This window comes from Arachis ipaensis, chromosome B9 (assembly GCF_059453495.1).
Source record: "Arachis ipaensis isolate K30076 ecotype BB chromosome B9, ASM5945349v1, whole genome shotgun sequence".
In the NCBI taxonomy this organism is placed as follows: domain Eukaryota; kingdom Viridiplantae; phylum Streptophyta; class Magnoliopsida; order Fabales; family Fabaceae; genus Arachis; species Arachis ipaensis.
The window spans coordinates 158757373-158778159 of record NC_142444.1 but is presented as its reverse complement, the minus strand read 5'-3'; the positions used below and the strand labels follow the sequence as shown (position 1 = coordinate 158778159).

Here is a 20787-nt window from a genome sequence, read left to right as displayed (position 1 = left end):
TCTAACAGGATTGTTACCAGAAAATCTGAAATATCAACTTGAAAGAATCTATTCCATCTAAAATATTCATGACCCAGCGAAAAAAACTAACATAAAATGAGCACTTTTTCCACCCTTAACTCTTGTCAAGCCTACCTCTGGATAACTGATATTTAATGGAATACAATAGGCAAAAAAAAAAAAAATAGATTATAAAAAACTAATGGGTTTGTGACGTCAATGAGCAAATTTTAAGAAACCTAGAAAGTACATACGTAATTTGTAATCCTTGCTAAGTTGCTAGTCTTTAAATTCTACAGCCGTATCAAAACATAAGTCATAAAGCTTAATAGCCCTCAACTATATTCGAATTCTATCTCGCAATCCATTGACCTCTTAGGATACTTCAAGATCTGCTTGCACAATTCCTTTGTTCTCTTTAATCCTATACGTCTGTCATCCAAATCAAACGAAAACCAATAACAAGAAATCCGAAGTTTATCCAACACTGATGCTGCTTGCAACAAAATTTTTATTGCAAATAACTCATCTTTTTTCCCAGTAATGCCATTGATCTCAATCATCTTCAGGGTTGTACTAAAACACACAGGCAAGGGATCAAATACACAATTTGCATCACCTTTGGCCAGAGACAACCCTCCCTACATCGTTGAAAACACATACAAAAATGAAAAATTTTCCAATTCGTAAATAGCAATAAACTTTCTGCTTTAAATGAAGTTACTACCTGAAATTCAATAACTTGAAGACAAGGCGAGTTTCGCAGTAGGGTCAGTAATGCAGCATAGGACAACTCTATGGACGACAGTGGGTCAAGAACTAGTTCAGCCAAATTACAAAATAAAGGTAGTTGCCCGAGTAAAGATGTTGTTCTGCTGAGTGCCTGGCATATGCAGTCAAATCCAAAAGTATTCAGAAAGGCCAAAAAATTAATTGAAACATGAATCAAGATTGATAAATATTTTGATTGAAGATCAAACCATAATAGAAGTCTCAGACATAGAAAGCTTCTCCACATTTGGGAGCATTTTGAGAAGTCTGAACGTGAAATTGCCTGAATCTATTTCCCAGGTGTTGTCTCTGTCCCAATAACATTCAGGAGGTACTTGAACCTGAATAGATGCATCAATCACCAAGGTTGAATGAACTAAGAAATATTCATTCATACAATCGCCGTGATATGCAAATGACTTCAGATTAGTTCCGACGATCAGTACTTTGCAGGAATTTGTAACATTAAGACCACCTGTATCATCATCATCATCTTCATCCAACATATCATCTTCGTTCTCCCGTATATAAATCCGTCGAAGCAAAGGAGAATAAATACAAAAAACTTCGACATTCTTCAAATTGCAATCAATTAGGGACAAATCCTCCAAGGCTGGGCAACCAGAGAAAAGCCGTTGTGTTGAATAAGTATCACTGAATATAATGTTAGACAAAGTCAAAGTCCGAAGGCACCGAAAATGAACGGAAGAAGGAAGCTTCAAGACATGCTGCATATCCAATTTAAACTCTGTCAATGTGGCACAGGTAAACAGTTGGTCAGGGAAGACTAATGGTTCTGGAATTTCTTCGAATTGAAGAGATAATTCTTCAATCTTAGGGTTGATGAAACCAGATAGCCACTCGTTAACCAGATTAGCATCCTCACCAACAATACATGACAGAGAAAACTTCTTAACACTGGAGCAATTACAAGTTACAAGCAATCTGGTCACAAAGTGCATGAATTGCCGCCTTTCCTCAAGTTCTCCCTCTTCCAACTCAATCTTGGAGATATCCCTCCATAGATGCTCCCATCTTTTGGAAAGTATACTCGTTCGAATTGCTTCTTTTGTGGGAAGGGAGGATATGATAAGCTGGAGAATCGCATCTGGTAGATCACATATACTGAAGCTGCTCTCAACTTCAACTTTTCCCTCTCCCTTTCCCCTTCCCTTGCAAAGCATTTTTTTGCGCTTCTTCTCAAGATCCATGCTTCAAGGTGCTTTTCCTAGCAAACTAAATAAATGTCATTCACCTATTTGCCATTTTTCTAATCCAGAGTGTTAATGTTAAACCCTAAGTCCCTAACACAATCCTCACTCCACAAAAGGGTTTCAGAGCATGAGTTCGTATGTGAAAGCTTTTAGAAAAACACAATAAGAAACAGAACCGCTTGCAAAGAATAATACCTGATGCAAACGAAGAAGAAGAAGAAGAAAGCTGTAACCTGAAATCAGCTTCTCTTCTTCTTTTGGCGCTTCAGACTCCCACAATCAATGATGTGCGCGCCACGATAACAGTATAAGTTTCAAGTTTCAGCCAAAAAAAAAACCGCTATTAAAACATTTACGAAAGTGGATATTCCAATTCCTAAATTGATAATATTATTTTTGTTTATAATATTTCATTCTTAATATAAAATACAATATAAAGTATATCTACAACAAAATTTTATCGAATTGAGAGCAGGTTTATCAAAAATAAAAATATTGGAGGGGCACTACTTCAAATGTTTAAATTCACAAATGTATTATACTTCTGGATTAGTTACCTTTTGGATTAGTTATCTTGTTTCTCTAAGTTTGGATAACTTTGTAATGATGATTTTTGGTTAGTTATACTTGGAATGGTTCCTTTTGGATAATTTATTTTGTTTTGTTTGTGTGTTACATCACACTAAATTTTTTGGCTTTGTTTAATACTAAATTTAGTTGTATTTAAATTTAGTATCAATGTGAATGTTTTATTAATGAATTATAAAGAGTTTGGATGATATTATCTAAAATTATTATATTTTATTGTGTTGTTTGATTCATATTAATACAAGTACAATTTTTATTTATTGATAGTTAAAATAAAAATAAATACAACAATATATATAACAACATACATTAATTTTTCTTCAAAATATTCTTGCAATTTGAATCAAAATTTGGCTATTTATTAAAAAACATAAGGCCAATCTTCACCATTTCCATAATAATATAGCAACTACAAGCAAATTTATTACAACCAATAAAACTCCTTCCCAATTTCAAAGTCCTAATATCAGATTCTAAACTTCCAATCTTCCAAACAAAGTTCATCCTCCATTCTTTATCATTTTTATTTTTTGGTATTACTCTGCCTCTTGATTCTCTTTCTTTATGGAATTTATTAGCCCAAACAAACAACCCATACCACCGCTTGCCAACACTCTGCAAACACATTCAGCGGAGATGGAGAAAGAATCAGACACTAAGAAGCTTTAGAAAAAGTTAAGAATAATCTTGCACTTACATTGTAGTTTGGACACCCAAAAAAAGGTCTCCCTGAATTTGCATCTGTTCCTGACCATCTCAAAACGGGTCTACACCCACACCCACACCATTCTGGAAATAGTTCTTCTCTGCTTCGAGTGGTTCTCCAACCTCCATTAGAGTGTTGATTGCTGGAACTCCCAACGGATTTACTGCTACTACCTATCATGGACTTCATAAAAACGTCTCCCAAAAGAGGAGTAAGAATCGACGAAAAAGTTAAGGGGCTTCAAATGGATTTGGGGATTAGGGATTTAAATAGTTTCTAGGGACTAAATTGATGCAAAAGTTTCAAATGCCACGTAATATATTCATTAGATGTCCAGCGTGGCAGTCTGTTATACACATCATCTCTCCGGTAATGACTCTGTAGCAGAAACCACCGCAGGGACTAAGTTGATTAAAATTTATAAAGTTTAGGGACTAAATAGAGACAATTGAAATGTCAAAGACTAAATTGAGGCTTGTGTGTAACTTCAGAGACCAAACTGAATATTTTCTCTAATATAAATACAAGACATAAATAAACAATTAAAAAGGGGAAAACAGACACCAAAATATAAAAAAGGGAAAACAAATCTACAAAGACAAGGAAAATAATTCAGACTGGTCTTTTAAATTGTTAACACCTTTCAATTTTTGTCTATGAAATTGGAATGATCTTCTGAAAATGTATATTTGTTACATTATTCTAGTATTTAATTACTAATTTTATCCATAATTTTATTAATGAGCCACACTAATTTCATATCGATGTTATTTGTAAACTTTGGGAAAAAGATTTGTTAATAAAATGTTACAACTTACATCAAGTTAAAAGTTAAAACACGTTCACAGTTTTGAAAAGCAAATTGAACCTTTACGATCTAAAATCATCAGATGAGAAAATCTGTTCTTGGCAATTCCTTTAGAATTTTTAACTATATTATGGACATCATCATTCACCACCACCACCAAAACAACAATAATAATAATAAGCTTCTAACGTGACCAGTCTAATATGAGATGAGCAATAAGCTAGTTTTGGGATTGCTAAACATAAACACATCCTTTAGGATGCACCATAACCATTAATCCATAAGGAATAAAGTCTCCTCTATTGCCTGCTTTTCACTTGAACAATTTTCAATCAAACTCAAGCTCACAATCCACTGATGCTCGAGGAAACTTTGCAATCTTTTCATACACCTCCGTGGTGTTTACTTCCTTTTTAGTTCCAGAATACTTGTCCAAAGTATAAAGCCTGCAACGAACATGAAGTGTTTTCAATACCATTGCCGACTGCAACAAGATTTTTATTCCATGTAAGTCTTCCTCAAGCCCGCGACAATCACGGATCCTAATAGTCTTCAGGTGTGTCTTAAAACACATCGGTAATGGATCCATGTTTGCACGATCTATAGGCATGTATACCCCATTCTGCATTGTCAAGTACAAGCAAAAAATGAAAAAAGAGAATACCCAGAATTAGTAAATAGCAGTGAACATTCCAGTTATTCGTTATTACTACTTGCTACCTCAAAACTAATAACTTGGAGACAAGGGGTCTTCTTCAACATTTCCAGCAATGGTTCATATGACAACTCACTGGGGGAATCAGAGAACAAACGGAATTCAACCAAATTAGAAAACACAGGTACGTCCCATAGTAAAGATTCCCTAATTCTCAAGACCTGACAAACACAATGAAAAGATTTAGAAGGATCAATAAAAAAATTGTAGGATAATCAAGTAATAAATATTTTGATGTCGAAATCAAACCCAAAAAGTAGTTTCAGTAATTCTTAGCCTTTCCACACATGAGAGTTTTTCAAGAAGGCTTGACACAAAACAGCCAGCATCCTTGAGTGGTTCCCAGTCATTGTCGTCAAACCAATCATGAGGTGAGTCAATATTAATAGTTGCTTCAATCACTGAGTTTGAGCTAAGTAAGGAATAATCATTCCCAGGGAAGCCACCATAAGAAAATGATTTCAGATTAGTTCCACCAACCACAATTTCACAACATTTTGAACCATTCTGACTACCTATACCATCATCATCTTCTTCGTCTTCTTCATCTGACTGATAATCAGAACCATCATCATCATCATCATCATAATCATCATCATCATCATATTTGTAATCTCTGATGACAACTTTCTGAAGCAATGGAGAAGAGATAGTAATAGCTTCGACATTCATCCAATTGCAATAAATTAGGGTCAACTCCTCCAAGGATGGACAACCAGAGAAAAGCCGGTCCGCTGAAGAACCGTCAGGAAATATAATGTTTTTCAAACTCAAACTCCTTAGACTCGGCAAAAAAATGGATGAAGGAAGATCTAGAATATGATCCATATTTAAATGAAATTTTGTCAATCTTGCAAAGGTAAACAGATGATGTGGGAAGACCAATGGTTTCTCAATTAATTCAAGGTCAAGACTTAATTCCTCAATCCCAGGGTTGATGAAACCACATAGCCATTCATTGACCTTAGTAGCATTCTCACGAACATAACATGAGAAAGAGAACTTCGTAATATTCAAGCAATCAGAAACTACAAGCAACTTGCTCACAAATTCTCTAAACAGTTGTATTCCCCGATATTCTTCTTTCAAATCAATTTTGGAGATATCCTTCCATAGATGTTGCCATCTTTTGGAAACTAAACTTGTTCGAATAGCTTCTTTTGTGGGAAGGAAAGATATGATAAGCGCAAGAACATGGTCAGGCAGATCATATATGTTGATGTCACTCTCATCATTTTTCTCTTCCATGTGATGCCTTTTGAGCTTCTTCTCGTTAACCAAAGAATTCATACTCATGCTTTAGATGGCTTCCCTGTTATACACCATGAGATGCAGAATGAAACTAAAAGCAATAGTTAATAAGAATGTAAATCGTGGCAAACTAAATCAGCATCGGACCAATGCTACAACATATAAGAACTTCCCTAAGTAAAATTCAACTATTCAACCAACTTCCTGTTCTTTCAGCCAGAGAAGTTACTCCAGATTTCTAAACAACAGTTAGTAGCAACATAGCAATAATCACAAAAGTTGGGGACTGTGTAACTCTGTTCAACAATCAAATCGCAGACACTTGCTTTTGTTTCCTTTGCATCAGTTTTTTACTAATTCTAATTTCTCTGACAAAATGAAGCATTTGTAAACGTAATGAGAAGCAACACCATACTTGAACTAATTAACGCATTCTAACATTTTGCATGTCGTTCAACCATAGAAAGGAATTGCTAAATCGTAAAACCCTAACACAGCACAGCACAACTCTTCACTCCAACATCAACAAAGCCGTAAATGGATTCAAAATGTGAAAAGAAAAATAGAAATTGAAAAAGTAGAATAGAAGGAATAAGAAAAGAAAAGAAAAGAAAAGTGAAGCAAGACGAAGTGAGCAGTAACCTGAAACGGAAAAACGAGCTCCACTCCGAAGAATAACGCTCTACGAGTAATCAAGGATTGATCTCCTTCTAATTAACCTAGTAATACTTGAAAGAGTGAAAATTTTAAATATAGAGTGAATACCCATCCGGCCCTGACAATTATCTCGAAATGACAACGAGGCCCCCAAGAAAAAAAAAACACCCAATTCGATCCCTGATAATTTTTTTTGGGACTGATTAGCCCCTGTGCCAAAAAAAATAACATTAATTTTTTTTAGCACAGGGGTCTCGTTGTCCTTTCGAGGTAATTGTCAGGGGCCGGGTTGGGTTTTTTTTTTTTTGTCAGGGACTGGGTTGAGGTTTTTTTTTTGTCAGGGGTCTCGTTGTCTTTCGAGGTAATTGTCAGGGGCTGATTTGGGTTTTTCTCTTAAATATATATGTTATATTTTTAGAACATCAAAAAATATAAAAATTTAAGAGTAAATACCATTTTCGATCCTTATCCGTTTTTAAATTTGACTATAAGCACCCTAATGTTTATAAAATATCACATCGGCTCCTATTCATATACTTCGTGATACCAATAAGTCATTCCGTTGGTTTCTCCGTTCAAAGTCATCGAAAAATGTTGAGGTGTAACGTGCAGCCCGTGACATAGCCTTGGCACATCATACGTAGAATGGTATGTGTTTATTGAGACTATTAAGCCCCTGTACAGTCAGCAAAGCGATGTCGTTTTGCTTAGATTCCTTTTTGTGTGTTATTGTACAATCTCATTCTCCCTCTTTTTTGAACCCTAACATTAGGGGCTCAAGCATGAGCGATCCAGAGAAATCTTCAACCTCTCACACACGCCGTGTCTGGAGGAAGACTATAGTGGGTTCGAGTAGCAATGCAAGTAAGGGGAAGAAGGCCAAGTTCTAGCACCCTAAATGCAAGTGTGGAACATATGCATTCATGCAAGAATCTGGGACATCAAAGAACCCAGACAGAATCTTCTTCGGTTGTTCCTACTATCACGTAAGTGTGCCTCCATCTTCCATTTATGTAATGAACTTCTTCTGTGATTTAACAAGTTGTATTCACTATAATGGCAATTGCAGACGAAGCAATGTTACTGCAACTATTTTGTTTGGCTGGACAAACTGATTTCTAAACGTTTTGGGCATGAAGATGACAATGATGTTGAAGGAAGAATGATGATGCTGGAGAATAGATTGGAGCAACTGGAATATAAGAGTGAACATGAATATGAAGGAAAATAAAAAAAAAATGTAGTAATCACTATGGTGTATTTGTTATGCTGGCAATGTTAATTCTGTTAACAGCAATTGTGTTTGTAGTGTTTTAGGGTATACTGTGTTGTTGTAAGTGATGCATGGACAAGGTTAAGCGATGGGTTAATTTGCTCTGTAATTGCAGGTTCTATATAAATTGAATGTGAATTTTTTGTGTAAGAATGTTAAGTCTGAAACCATGATAAGTCTGCACAATGTTGTATAAGCTAAAAGCATAATATTTATATTTATACTGCTAAGCACAAAGGTCTGATTTAGTTTGTTGATGTATCAGCCAAAAACATCAATACATGTCTGAATTCACAAAACAAAAAACATGTTCCAGTAGTCTTAAATCTATTACATATTATAACTTGACAACCAAAATACTTGACACCAAAATATTCATAACTATGACTATGAGTATGTCATTTTTAAAGTCTTGATGGCCTAAACCCATATGTTTGCTTGAATCTGTGGGGTGCATTTAGGCCTAGTGTGGGGATAAACGTGTAGGGAGTTGTGGCAGTCCCTGAGCTAGTTGCTCCTTCAGTTGGAAGTTGTTGCTGAGTTGGTGGTTGTGTGGTTGGGGATGTTGCCTGTTGTAGAGGGGGCTGAAGTATTGGGGCTGTGGCCTGCTGCATAGGTTGCTGAGCTGTTGGGGCTGTGGCCTGCTGTTGAGGGTGGTGAAGTGTAGGTGCTGGTGGCCTAGTTATTGCTTGTTTGGATCTGAAATTTGGCCCCTGGTTGAGTGTAGTTGGGGTAGTAGGGGTTGAGTGCTCAGTGTTGAAGTTCACACCCTAAACCACATAAAAACAACAGAATTCAGGGTCTATGCTCTTGGGCTAAAATATGTTATAGTTGCTGGACATGAATCTGTAAAATAAAATTACCTCTATTGGTGGTGGGGCAGACTGTGAATTTTGGATCTCAACTCTTGCCTCTTCTTAGACTGAAATAGGGGTGGATCTCTTTGGAACCTTTTTCTTTTGCTTTTTTGCTTTAGCCCATGAAAGAAACAAGAGAAGCAAAGTTGTTCAGCCAAATCGGAAAAAAAAAATCTAAGTAACTATAGGATGTAAGACAGTAGGTTACCACTGGATCAAGTGGTGTGGCAATAACATTCTGGGGGATATTTGGTTGAACTCCTTCCCCGGCCTGTGCAAATGAAAAATAACATCTCAGCTACTTTCATGCATACGGTGGTATAACTATTCTGCTCAATTAATGAAAATAACAATAACTACAATGTAACAAAAACATGTAGAACTCCTTTAACCTGTGTTTGCTACTGATCTGCAGGTGTCTGTGATGATTGGTTTCCATTTTGTTGTTGCTTTGCTTTCTTTCGCTTTGGCTGCCAATTCGGATTTGCAGGTGTGCCTTTGCAAGTTCTATGGTAGTGTCCCTTTTGCCCACATTTACTGCATGTTACTTGGAATGACTTCCTCACCTTGTGACCTTGTGGCGGCATTTGAGACTCAGCCACCACATCAACAGCCCTTTTTTTGGTTAGTCTCCCAGGGGTCTCTTAATTATTGGTGTCTCTAGACGCAGCCTGTTGGTTTCCTCCCAAAACTCCTCAGAGTTCACTGGCTTTATGGAGTCCCTAAAAGTAGCCATTACGACTTCCATTGTAAGCCATTTGTGTGCAAAATTCTCTAGCCTCAGTTGTTGTTTCCTTAACCTTGATATAGCAGCTACTGCATGTTTGCATGGCAACCCTGGTAGGACAGATACATGAATCAACATTTACTGAATTCACATAACTACATTGCCAGACACTAAGTAGATGATTAAACTTGTTAGTTACCAAACATTGCAAGCACATGTTTGTCTTTGCAAATTTACAGCCACTCTTGTTTGGTATCTCTGGACTTCAAATAATACACTGGCTTCATCCCAGCCCACTCTGCCGTCCACTTGTTGCTCTCAGGGATGATGTACCCATCCAGCCTTAACTGTTGAACTGAAGCCAATTTACCCTTGCACTTGCTTAACCTATGAATGTGCCTTGCCATCTTTCGCATAATGTAGCTTCGAAGCTCCTCGCACATAGTTAAAATTGGTTTGTCTCTGTACTCCACGATCTTGGCATTCCAAACTTCGCACATATTGTTGGTTATATTGTCACACTTGGGGCCATGGCTAAAGTAAGCCTTGGTCCATGCACCAGGATCAAATTTCCGTAGATACTCTTAAGCATCCTTATTCACCTTTTTCACAAGATCCATTGAGTCCTTGAATTCTCTTATTGTTGTGCTCTTAGCTGCCTTCCAAACTAGTCCTTTTATGTGCTTGTCCTTGAAGTGTTTGATGAAGTCTTTTCATATGTGTAGGACACAATTTTTATGATGAGCTTGTGGCATTACCTCATGCAAAGCCTTAGCCAACCCCTACAATAACAAGTCAACCGCAAATTGAATTAACAAGTCAAAACAAGACACAAACCATAACACAAAAACAAACACAACAAATGAATGCATGTTACCTTCTGCTGATCGGACATGAAGTTCCACCCATTGGCAGCCACTGGACCAAGATCATCGTGCAGGATTGAAAAAAACCATTTTCAGGAATTAGTGTTCTCAGCTTCAACTACAGCAAATGCTATTACAAAGAAATTGTTATTGGCATCCTGCCCCACAGCCGACAAAAGATGACCACTAAAGTACCCTTTTAGGAAGCATCCATCCAATCCGATCAGAGGGTGACAGACAGCCTTGAAACCCTTCTTGCAAGCATCCAGGAAAATGTACAACCTATTAAACAGTGGACGACCCTCCGGTTGAGGAGTTACGTCAATCATCCCAGTGGAACCTGGATTGCTTCTGTGAATTTCATTTAGGTAGTCATGGAGCTTTCCATATTGTTCTCATTCCTTTCCAATTGTTTGCTCTCTAGCAGCTTTCAAAGCTTTGTAAATCATCCTGTAATGTATATGGACATTATAGTCCTATTTCATGTGGTCGAGTGCCTCTTTGGGAGTCATTAGAGGTTGAGTTAGCAACCTTTTCACCAATTTACTTGTTACCCAAGCTCTATCAGCCATGTTACTGCTCAAATTCCTGCCACAGTTGTGCTCTCCAATGAATGTCTTGATTTAGAAACACAGACTTTGACTATTATGAGAGCAAAACACCAGCCATGGACAACCCTCCTCAGCACACCTTGCTCTAATCCTCTTCGGCTCATTCTTCAAATACATCAGCTCTTTCCCCTCATAGACAAAATAGTCCTTAAGTGCTTGCTTGAACATTGCCATGGTCTCAAATTGTTGTCCTACCTGAAACTGAACCTCACCATACTCGGCATCCTCATTGAAGTCGGGATATCTTGTCTTATGCTCCTTATCTGAACTGGATATTAGAGAGTTAAATGCATCAGACTCATATTGATATGGTTTATCCAGGTTTGAGTCCAATTCCTCATCCATTGGATCTAAATTGGGCTTATCCCTTGCCTCATCAGTTGGGTCAACCTCACCTGACCCATTACCTTGTTCTCCACTAGGCCCATTGTTTGGCACATTGTCTCCTTTTTTGTTGGGATAGAACATGTTTTCTTTTTCTTCCAACATACCTTTTTGCCTTTTTCTTCTTAGTCCTAGGAGACATGTCCTTATCATCACCTCTACCAGGTGGCACATTCTTCTTCTTAGTACACTTTTGTCCAGCATCCATTGCCTTTTTCATCCTCACACTAGGCTGCTTCTTCCTCACACTCTTCCTCTTTACATTAACTTCCTCATCACTACTACTTCTATCAGATTCGAATCCAGGTGGGGGGTTGTAAGGTTCGTCTTCAGTGGTCTCATATCCATCATCGGAAGAAGAAGAGTCAACCTCAACAACATCTGGCCCATATACTGGTTGACTAACATCATGCTCAAAATAAATAACCAGCAAATCTGACTCCACATTCTCCATCTTTTTATCACACATTTCATTGATCTCCTTATCTCCCTTGAGAACATGTAATCCAGACTCTAAATCAGGGGCACTGCCATCATACCAATACATCTGTTTGTAGCTTGTATACCCTAAACCCTTGAACATTTCCTCCAAATCCTTGAAATTAACATAATCTATGTCCAATAGAGGAAATGTCTCAACACTTCCGTCATGGTAGTATAATACACCATCTTCATCCCGTTTAAACCAACCCCCATGGTGAAAAATAGGAACTATTTTATACGACATCTATTAGAACAATAATGTGCAACAATTAGAACTTAATTAACTACTTCCATCAGATTTCAATCGTTAATACAGTAATTTTTAGAACATGCATGGAATGATCACTAAGCGAAATCATCATTAACAAAAACCACATTCAACAAAAAAAATGGAGCAACACCAACTAACAAAGCTGCAAGATCAGATAGTGACACTAACCTTAGTAGCGCCGTCAGTTCCTCCGTCTGCAACCCCGTCACCACCTCCCCGTTAGAAGTCTCTATCAGCTTGCCTTGGAGGGAAACGTTTCGTTTTCTTAGGTTTTCTTCGTAATTTTGAGCAGAGAACGAGGGTGATGTATGGTTGCAGAAGTGTGCACAAGGGGGAGAATGAGATTTCACCCTAAACACGCAAAAAGGAATCCAAGCAAAACAACGTCGTTTTGCTGACTGTATAGGGGCTTAATAGTCTCAATGAACACATACCATTCCACGTATGATGTGCCAAGGCCATGTCACGGGCTGCACGTTATATCTCAGCGTTTTTCAACGACTATGAATGGAGAAACCAACGGAAGGGCTTATTGGTATCACGGAGTATACGGATGTTAGGGGCGTGTAGTCAAATTTAAAAAAAGACAGGAGCCGAAAAGATTAAAAAAACAAAAATTTCAAATATCTTTTCTTTTAAATATATGACGTTGAAGCCTTGAAGGTATTATTAAAGATCACAAATTACAATAATACAACACACAGATTATAGGTTTGTGATTGTAAATAAAAAACAAGTTGGGCTACACATCTATATAATTTTTTATCTAAGTCCATTCAAGCTAGCTCAACATAAAAAAAATCCAATCTCATTAAATGAGCGTGTATTTATGTGCCCAAACCCCCAAAACGTTTAACATTCATTCTCGCCTTCATTATGAAACAACGTTCCTTCTTCAACCTCGAAATCGCCACTAGATAAGTTCAAATTTTCTCTCAAAATCACTCAAACCTCCATCGTGTTCTTTGTGAAAACTACTCCTACTCCAGAATCGCGTCAAGCTTTCGAAAGGAAGAAGAAAAAACAAACAAAAACAAGAACAGAGACTCCACAAGGTATGAGAAAAACTATCGTTATTATGTTCATTTAATTTCTCTAAAAAATCGTATTTCTCTTAGTTCGATTTAAGGTTTAGTAGATTAAGTTTCTTCGTTTAGTAGATCGGCTTATTCTGAATCCATTTTTATTGCGTAACTAGGGCATACGAATAGAAAATGTGTTGTTATTTTCTTTCTGTGATATATTGATCGGTTCATTGGTGTTAGTCATTTTGATTCACTTGATTATTAGTGTGTTCAGTTAAGTTCTTTTGGATGCAGAAATATTTTTCTTGATGATTGAATGTTTATCACGTTTTATTCAGTACATGAATGTTGTTCGGTTCAGTGGAGTTGCTCATTTTGATTTACTAAATTGTTAGTGTGTTCAGTTGAGTTTTTGTGCATGCAAAAATATTTTTATTGATGATTAAATGTTTATCACATTTTATTCAGCACATGAATATTGTTCGGTTCAGTGGAGTTGCTCGTTTTGATTCACTTGATTGCATGCTTGTGCTTATTAGTGTATCGAGTGAATTATTGACCAAATTTTTTTGTCCTTATAGCAAAAATGAAGAAGACAATGGTGACAAAGAAGGAGAAACTGTGCTATAACATAAGCATATGTACACATTAAATATATTTATCGCCTTTCATTAGAATAAAGTCTATTTTGTAATGAAATTATAAAAAAATAAAAAATAAAAAATGATTAATTTCTTATGCAACTGTTATGATTGATGTATCATCTTTGCTTTCTGCTGCTACTGGATCTTCGAGATGTGTTGTTGAGCTAATGAAATTTTGAAGGGATTGTACAATATTTGTATATTATTAATATTAGCAACGACCGCATAAGTTTGATGATTTTATTTTTAGTGGCTTTAACATGCATACATTTGTTTTATGTCTCTACTTTATAATTTTATCTCTGTTGTAATTAGTTTATATTCAGCTTTCACCTTATTGTTGTGTTACCAATAAAACTACATTTCTGGTAATGCTAAGGAGACAAAAAAAAACAAACAGAACTTGTTTTATTTAGTATTCATTAATTGTCATAACAATTAATAAATGTTAAATAAGGCAAATTATAACTGTTTTTGGCTATTTTTTTTTTCTTACAAAACATTTCCGTTATGCTAATATAGAAATTATAATGTGAATACATTTTATAATTGAATCCTCGAAGATAGAGAAAAATAATGAACTTAATTGAATCCTTTTTTTGGTGCTGAAATTTAATGGAATATTAATGTCATAGGTACTAATATGAGTTAAACCCCAAAGTGGTTTCTAAGATTCACGGTTTGCACCAATTTAATCTCTGACTTACCAATTGTATCATTTATGTCCTCGACTTTGTAAAAATTGCACCAAGGTCGTCCCTAGCCACATCTCCGGGCAAATTAATGAACGCCGGCAGTGACCTGGCACTGAGAAGCCACGCCCGCCCAACCTTCTTTCTTTCTTCTCTTCCCCAGCCCGCAGACCTCCACACCAACCTTCCGTCCGTCCGTCCGTCCCTACCGCCGGCGACCACTGTCGCTAACCCTCCCTCCTCCCTTCTTCCTTTTCTTTCTTCCCTATTTCTCCATTTCTTTCCTCCTGTACGCAACATCCCTGTTCGTGGCGCCACCTCTGTCTGCACCTTCCAGTTCCGGTGAAAACCACCAGCAGCGGCGAAACTCTGTGCCGCTACGACACTACCTCCGCTCCTTACGCTATCTTCGTTTTTCACTCCTCAACACAGGTTCCATTCCATCATCTGTGTCTGTTTCTTTTTTTTCTAATTATTTTTTTTATTTCAGTGCCTTTTGATTCTGCTTTTACTGATCTTGTTAGACTTAGGATAGTTGATTATTTGTGTTTCTGGACTGAATGTGTATTGGCTGGTTGAAATTTTTGGGTTGATTGATGCTTACATTAAACTGAAATTGCTGTTTATGAATCCTGCATACAACCTGTTCGATAAATTGCCTGAAAGTTAAATCTTATGTCTGATCATCATAGGCTTCAAATTTTGTTTTCATTAGGCATTGTAACTCATATTGTGCAGTTTTCTATAAGTTTTTATGATGATTGAGATTGAATTTTGGTTATGCACTTGGTGAATGTTCTTGCTTAACACCAAATTGAACTGAAATTTTAGAATTCATTCCTTGTTTGGTGTTATATGTTACGTGCATACAGAGTTAGCAAGTGAATTGATGATATTGCGTATCCATGTAGTTGTTGAACATAAATGATCATATACACAATCACACGAATGCCATGCTAGAAATTGGGATTAAAACTAGGTATAGGGACCACATTGGATCAAACAGTTTCAATTGCCACCTCAGCTTGCCGTTATCTACTCCAGCATGGCTTCTCAGTGCCAGGTCACTGCCGGCGTTCATTAATTTGCCCGGAAATGTGGCTAGGGACGACCTTGGTGCAATTTTTACAAAGTCGGGGACATAAATGGTGCAATTGATAAGTCAAGGACTAAATTGGTGCAAACCGTGAATCTCAGGGACCACTTTGGGGTTTAACTCTACCAATATGGATAATAGGGCTATTCTTTTAAAAAAATATAAAGTAAATATATGAAGTTTTTCAAATGTTATTTACTTATTTATCAAAATAACATGACATATTTATTAATCGACTTACCGTTTTATTTTAGGATTTAATTCATTAATTATTCTCATTTTTAAACAAAACTTTTTAACTGAACTTTTAATAGTGTAACGTAACATTATTCAAATTGAAAGATAAATTAATTCTTGGATCCTTTAGTTTAAAAATTTGAAATGAAATAATCCACCATAGATCAACCAAAGCAGTAGAAAATAGAAATTTCAAAAGATGACGGTAATGTAAATTATCCAGCACCAATGATCTCATCAACAGTTTAAACAACATTAATTTGCAAAGTATTGCAAAATTATTTTCATTGGTGCTACAATGTCTTCTTGATAAATCCTATAGATGTTAAAATCATCATTCTACCAACAAAAACAAGCATATAATATCATACTTTGAAAATAGTTCTAAGGCAATCAAACTAGCCCCTCTTGCTTAATGGGAATGGATCTTCTCGGACAGAAAGTTAATTTAGCTGAGAGGGTCATGCATTGAATCTTATCATCAAGTTAACGATCTCAGTTGATGGAACGAGACAACATTTCAATATCTATGTCATAATCGATTTACCTTTTCCATAAAACTATCAAACTATCTCCAATGGATGTCTCCTCCAACCTTATTTATTATACCTTGACAAAAATTTAAGTTGCCTTCTCAATATATACTTTTTTTTTTGGTAGATGGCTTGTTAATTTTTTATTAATTTCTTAACTAAGAAAGTTAAAATATTTTTTTTATCATGTGTCACATGCGGACAACACAAATTACTCGTTAAGAGCTTGTAAGAAACACTAGAAGCAGCCCTATTATTTTCATTTTATCATATCAATAATGCAATATTTACTTATAAATAAATACTTAATGATAAACAACAATATTATATTATATAGGAAAAAAACCCAAAACAGCATCTGACAATTACCTCAAAAGACAACGAGACCCTTGACAAAAAAAAACACAACCCGACCCCTGACAATTATTTCGAAAGGACAACGAGCCCCCTGTGCCAAAAAAAAGTTAATGTTGTTTTTTTGGCATAGAGGCTAATCAGTCCAAAAAAAAAAAGATCAGAGGCCGGATTTGGTGTTTTTTTTTCTTGGGGGCTCGTTGTCATTTCGAGGTAATTGTCAGGGCCGGGTAGGGTATTCACTCTCTTATATAAAACATGCATCATAAACGTTGGCTACATGAAGGCACCATCCATTAACTATGTGCTCAAAATTCAAAAAATACGAAAGTAATCAAACCATATGGTATGAAATGATGAAAGTACCTTCCCCCCTGTGCTTTTATAACTGAAAAATAGTCAAGACGTGTTTTCAATTGCTTTAATAGCTTAAAGGCCAAACTAGCGCAATTTGATAACCATTCAAACAAAATAAAGCATTGCAAATTACTACTAGAAAATAGAAAGCTAGTACATTGTTCATTTAACTGAAAATAGATGCAATCCTCATATAAAACCTAGCCTAGTAGAAGAATCCCAACACTTTACCCCCAGCGTTCTTTCTCCTAGCCTCTTCATGATCCATGATACCAGCAGAGGTAGTCAAAACAATATACCCAAACTGCATGATTTGTGCATTCAAAGGTCAAGGTCCAGAGGAGAAACCATATGAAAGGAACAACCAAGACAATATAAAGTAGTTCAATGTTGTATTCAATGATACAACATCAGGAACAGCCATGCTCACATCTAAATTGAAAATTTGATACACACTCTTATAAATCACTAGTACCCACAGCACAAGAAATGGATCGCTTCACTGATACTTGCATAACAATGAGTGAAATAATAATGTAAGTTTTAAACTATCAATTGATCAACTAGTTTATGATATGATCTTCTATAATTGAAGAACAGTTTATGGGATTTAGCTAACCTGTCTTGAGGGAAGCAACCTCGCAGTCCAACTTTCTATCTCTTTCACGCCGACATCAAAGCGAGGACTAATAACCCCACACTTGTTCAATCTACCATTCAACTCGACCACAATTTTGCCAGCTCTGTGATCATCTACATACTCAAACTCCCCAATGTAGCCTACAAAGCAACACACCGAAAGTATTACGATATACCGAATAAAAATTATGCCGAGGCTCATTTATGCAGTAAAAGATTAAGGAATACCATGCTTCTGCATCACCAAAAGGAATTTGATGATCACTTTTGATGATGGCCTAATCATGACTTGGCGCTTCCCACGTTTCTCAGCATTGTACATGCTCTTGAGAGCATCATTCAAAACACTAACCCTCACCATGATCACTGACTGATACATATTTTAACACAAGTCAAGCATAACTAACAAAAATCAACGTGGTGCATCCCAAATTGAAATTGGAAAACATAAAGAGAAACCAAAAAAGACAGATTCCACATTCAAATGTTACAACTTACAAATTGTTTTCCAAGACAATAAAATCATGAAGCCACAAATTTCTTTCCTTTTCTATCCTCATTTACCATCGTGCAGAACACACAATACTTAATTTTTATTTTAGAAAAAATAAATACACAAAGATAATGTTTTGAAAGAGGGACGCTTCTTATGGGGTATTACAAAAACATAACACTCAGAGAGTTTAACAACAATCTGAATCTCAATAGGGTTGTGTTGGATCCATTTTTCGGTTATGAATTGCAATATAACAAGGAAAATGAAGCGAAGCTAGAAAATAGTTTCACAGAAGAAATAGTTTATAGGAAATCAAAGACAAAGGGTTACGAAAGAGACCTTACCAACAAAGCTCAGGGAAACTGAGAGTGAGGGTGCTGCAGCTGCAAGAGCTTTGCGTTGAGATGTAGAACGGAATGCACTACCAAAGTGAAGTGATTTGGGACAAAAACTATTATAGTAAAACGACGATGCGTTTTGTGTTAGGGTTTAGTTTTTCTTTTTCTTTTTGATCTTAGCTTTGGGCTTGGATCGAAGGGTTTAGAGTTTGTAGACATTATTTGTTGAATTCATTTTTGTTACATGTGAGAAGAGATAAAACCTGATTTTTGTTGGATCACCACTATCATATTCCACTTTTTCATTTCAGCCACCTTTTTTTTTCCAAAACAAGAAAAACTTCCATTCATAAAAATAGTCAAAGAATACTTATGCCAACGAGCCCATAAAAATGAGTAAAATTTGAGTGCATTTTGGTCAAAACACCCATAAAAATGAGTTATTTCACCACAAAAGAAAAGAAATAAACCACCAAAAGGAATCGACCAAAAAAAAAAAACCACCAAAAGGTTATTAAGATCTAAATCTCATAAAAACAAACTGTTACGGCCTGGCCCAGAGTCCCTGCAGGTCGACCCGACCCGGACGCCACCCGAACCGGACACATGCCCCACAACGACCCGGACACGTGTCCAGGACAGCTCATGCACAGCTATGGGATAACCTCCCTGGAAACATTGGCCTGTCCTCATCGGGCTCACCTCTGACAGGTATATAAAGGGGAGGCTTGCTCTCCCCCGGAGGTACGTCACATACTTTATCATCTTATCCGCCTGCACACCTTACTGACAAGAGCGTCGGAGTGTCTTTGCAGGTGGCACCCCCCCTCTCACGCGAAGTACTCGGGACCTCGCATACCGCTGACTGGTAGTCCGTGACTTGACGAGCCCCAACCATCCTCCTGGATCATAACCCGAACCGCTCAGCAACCGATCTACCGAACATTGGCGTCGTCTGTGGGAAATCGTCCATGGACTTCGTGCTAGTCGAAACGGAGGCGAGCCGCGAGGCCGTACCTGGAGGCGACGCCGCCGGGACAGGAACCCGACAACATCCGAGATCCCCCCGAGGGACGCAACCCAGGCGCACGAGAGACGCCCCTTCGGGGGGACTGGCGACAACCACGCCAGGATAATGCAAGAGCTACGCCATAGAATGCAAGACTTAGAGCGCCGGTTAGCAGACAGGGAACGCGACCAGCGCACCCCGGAACAGAGTCACTCCTGTTCTCGCTCTAGGAGCCGCTCCCGGCGCACGCCTAGCCCCCAGGGCGAGTCAGAAAGCACTGGGGAGAGAGGACGCGCGAGAAGGCGTCATGACCCCGTCATTTACGCCAGGCGCGAAGGGCGGCGTACCACGAACCAAGGGGACGAAGACGCCCGTCGGGAGAACGACGAAGGGAGAACGAACACCCGGGGACACGTGATAATAGGGGCCACCCCATTCCACCGCTCCATACTCGAGGTCCGGCTGCCAAAGCATTTTGACAAGCCGACGGACATGAGGTACGATGGAACGCAGGACCCCCTGGAGCATCTAACGGCCTTTGAGGCCAGGATGAACTTAGAAGGAGTAGGAGATGAGGTAAGATGTCGCACTTTCCCGGTCACTCTGGCGGGGCCTGCAATACGGTGGTTCAATAACCTTCCGCAGGGCTTGGTGACCCAATTCTCCGACATCAGCCATGCCTTCCTGGCTCAATTCACAACCAGGATCGCAAAAGCCAAGCACCCGATCAATCTGCTAGGGGTGACACAAAGAGCTGGGGAGCCGACCCGGAAATACTTGGACCGTTTCAACGACGAGTGCTTGGAAATTGACGGTTTGACGGACTCAGTGGCGAGTTTATGCTTGACGAATGGGCTCTTGAATGAGGACTTCAGAAAGCACCTCACTACAAAGCCAGTCTGGACAATGCAGGAGATCCAGTGCGTGGCTAAGGAGTATATCAACGACGAGGAAGTAAGCCGGGTCGTGGCTGCCAATAAACGGCAGCCCGCCTACAATGAAGCCCGGCACTACGAAGGTAGAGAGAAACCAAGGGAACACGCCAGGGACGGCGGCCCAAGCAAAGCCTCGAAGCCATTCCCCCGAGTCGGGAAATTCACCAATTACACCCCCCTCACGGCACCGATCACGGAAGTCTACCAACAGATAGCAGAGAAAGGGGATACTGACGAAACCCCGACCTCT

The 20787-nt window shown here is 38.0% G+C and overlaps 3 protein-coding genes and 1 pseudogene across 7 annotated transcripts; all 4 read right to left on the bottom strand.

Moving 5' to 3' along the window:
• Positions 1-104: 104 nt before the first annotated feature.
• Positions 105-2310, bottom strand: LOC107618060 (F-box/LRR-repeat protein At4g14103-like). 2 transcript variants are annotated; one of them, XM_016319988.3, is made up of 4 exons: positions 2181-2310; positions 981-2007; positions 728-883; positions 105-641 (listed from the first exon to the last, which is right to left on the bottom strand). In XM_016319988.3, exons 2-4 carry the CDS (start codon positions 1980-1982, stop codon positions 336-338), a joined length of 1464 nt encoding a protein of 487 aa, XP_016175474.1. In that variant the 5' UTR covers positions 1983-2007; positions 2181-2310; the 3' UTR covers positions 105-335. The 2 variants fall into 2 exon arrangements, with proteins under 2 accessions (XP_016175474.1, XP_020966853.1); XM_021111194.2 differs by having other exon boundaries at positions 981-1999; positions 2181-2298.
• A 1860-nt stretch (positions 2311-4170) lies between these two features.
• LOC107618059 (F-box/LRR-repeat protein At3g26922) lies at positions 4171-6821 on the bottom strand. Of its 3 annotated transcripts, none has more exons than XM_016319986.3 (4): positions 6696-6821; positions 5052-6114; positions 4808-4963; positions 4171-4709 (listed from the first exon to the last, which is right to left on the bottom strand). In XM_016319986.3, the coding sequence occupies exons 2-4, from the start codon at positions 6096-6098 to the stop codon at positions 4416-4418; spliced, it is 1497 nt and encodes a 498-aa protein (XP_016175472.1). In that variant the 5' UTR covers positions 6099-6114; positions 6696-6821; the 3' UTR covers positions 4171-4415. The 3 variants fall into 3 exon arrangements, with proteins under 3 accessions (XP_016175472.1, XP_016175473.1, XP_088353846.1); XM_016319987.3 differs by having other exon boundaries at positions 5052-6144; positions 6696-6756; XM_088497720.1 differs by lacking the exon at positions 6696-6821 and having other exon boundaries at positions 5052-6674.
• A 2741-nt stretch (positions 6822-9562) lies between these two features.
• LOC148546927 (uncharacterized) lies at positions 9563-12155 on the bottom strand (annotated as a pseudogene).
• Positions 12156-17195: 5040 nt separating this feature from the next.
• Positions 17196-18736, bottom strand: LOC107619073 (small ribosomal subunit protein uS8z/uS8w). 2 transcript variants are annotated; one of them, XM_016321280.3, is made up of 4 exons: positions 18600-18736; positions 17988-18129; positions 17740-17900; positions 17196-17424 (listed from the first exon to the last, which is right to left on the bottom strand). In XM_016321280.3, exons 2-4 carry the CDS (start codon positions 18118-18120, stop codon positions 17326-17328), a joined length of 393 nt encoding a protein of 130 aa, XP_016176766.1. In that variant the 5' UTR covers positions 18121-18129; positions 18600-18736; the 3' UTR covers positions 17196-17325. The 2 variants fall into 2 exon arrangements, with proteins under 2 accessions (XP_016176766.1, XP_016176767.1); XM_016321281.3 differs by having other exon boundaries at positions 18595-18718.
• Between the last annotated feature and the right edge of the window lie 2051 nt (positions 18737-20787).

Coding starts and splice junctions, on each gene's coding strand:
- LOC107618060 (XM_016319988.3), bottom strand. CDS start 1,982: ATGGATCTTGAGAAGAAGCGCAAAAAAATGCTTTGCAAGGGAAGGGGA. Junction 884..980: donor TGTCTGAGACTTCTATTATG/GTTTGATCTTCA, acceptor TGCATATGCCAG/GCACTCAGCAGAACAACATC. Junction 642..727: donor TTCAAGTTATTGAATTTCAG/GTAGTAACTTCA, acceptor TCAACGATGTAG/GGAGGGTTGTCTCTGGCCAA.
- LOC107618059 (XM_016319986.3), bottom strand. CDS start 6,098: ATGAGTATGAATTCTTTGGTTAACGAGAAGAAGCTCAAAAGGCATCAC. Junction 4,964..5,051: donor TTACTGAAACTACTTTTTGG/GTTTGATTTCGA, acceptor TGTGTTTGTCAG/GTCTTGAGAATTAGGGAATC. Junction 4,710..4,807: donor TCCAAGTTATTAGTTTTGAG/GTAGCAAGTAGT, acceptor TTGACAATGCAG/AATGGGGTATACATGCCTAT.
- LOC107619073 (XM_016321280.3), bottom strand. CDS start 18,120: ATGGTGAGGGTTAGTGTTTTGAATGATGCTCTCAAGAGCATGTACAAT. Junction 17,901..17,987: donor TTTGGTGATGCAGAAGCATG/GTATTCCTTAAT, acceptor GTTGCTTTGTAG/GCTACATTGGGGAGTTTGAG. Junction 17,425..17,739: donor GGTTGCTTCCCTCAAGACAG/GTTAGCTAAATC, acceptor CAAATCATGCAG/TTTGGGTATATTGTTTTGAC.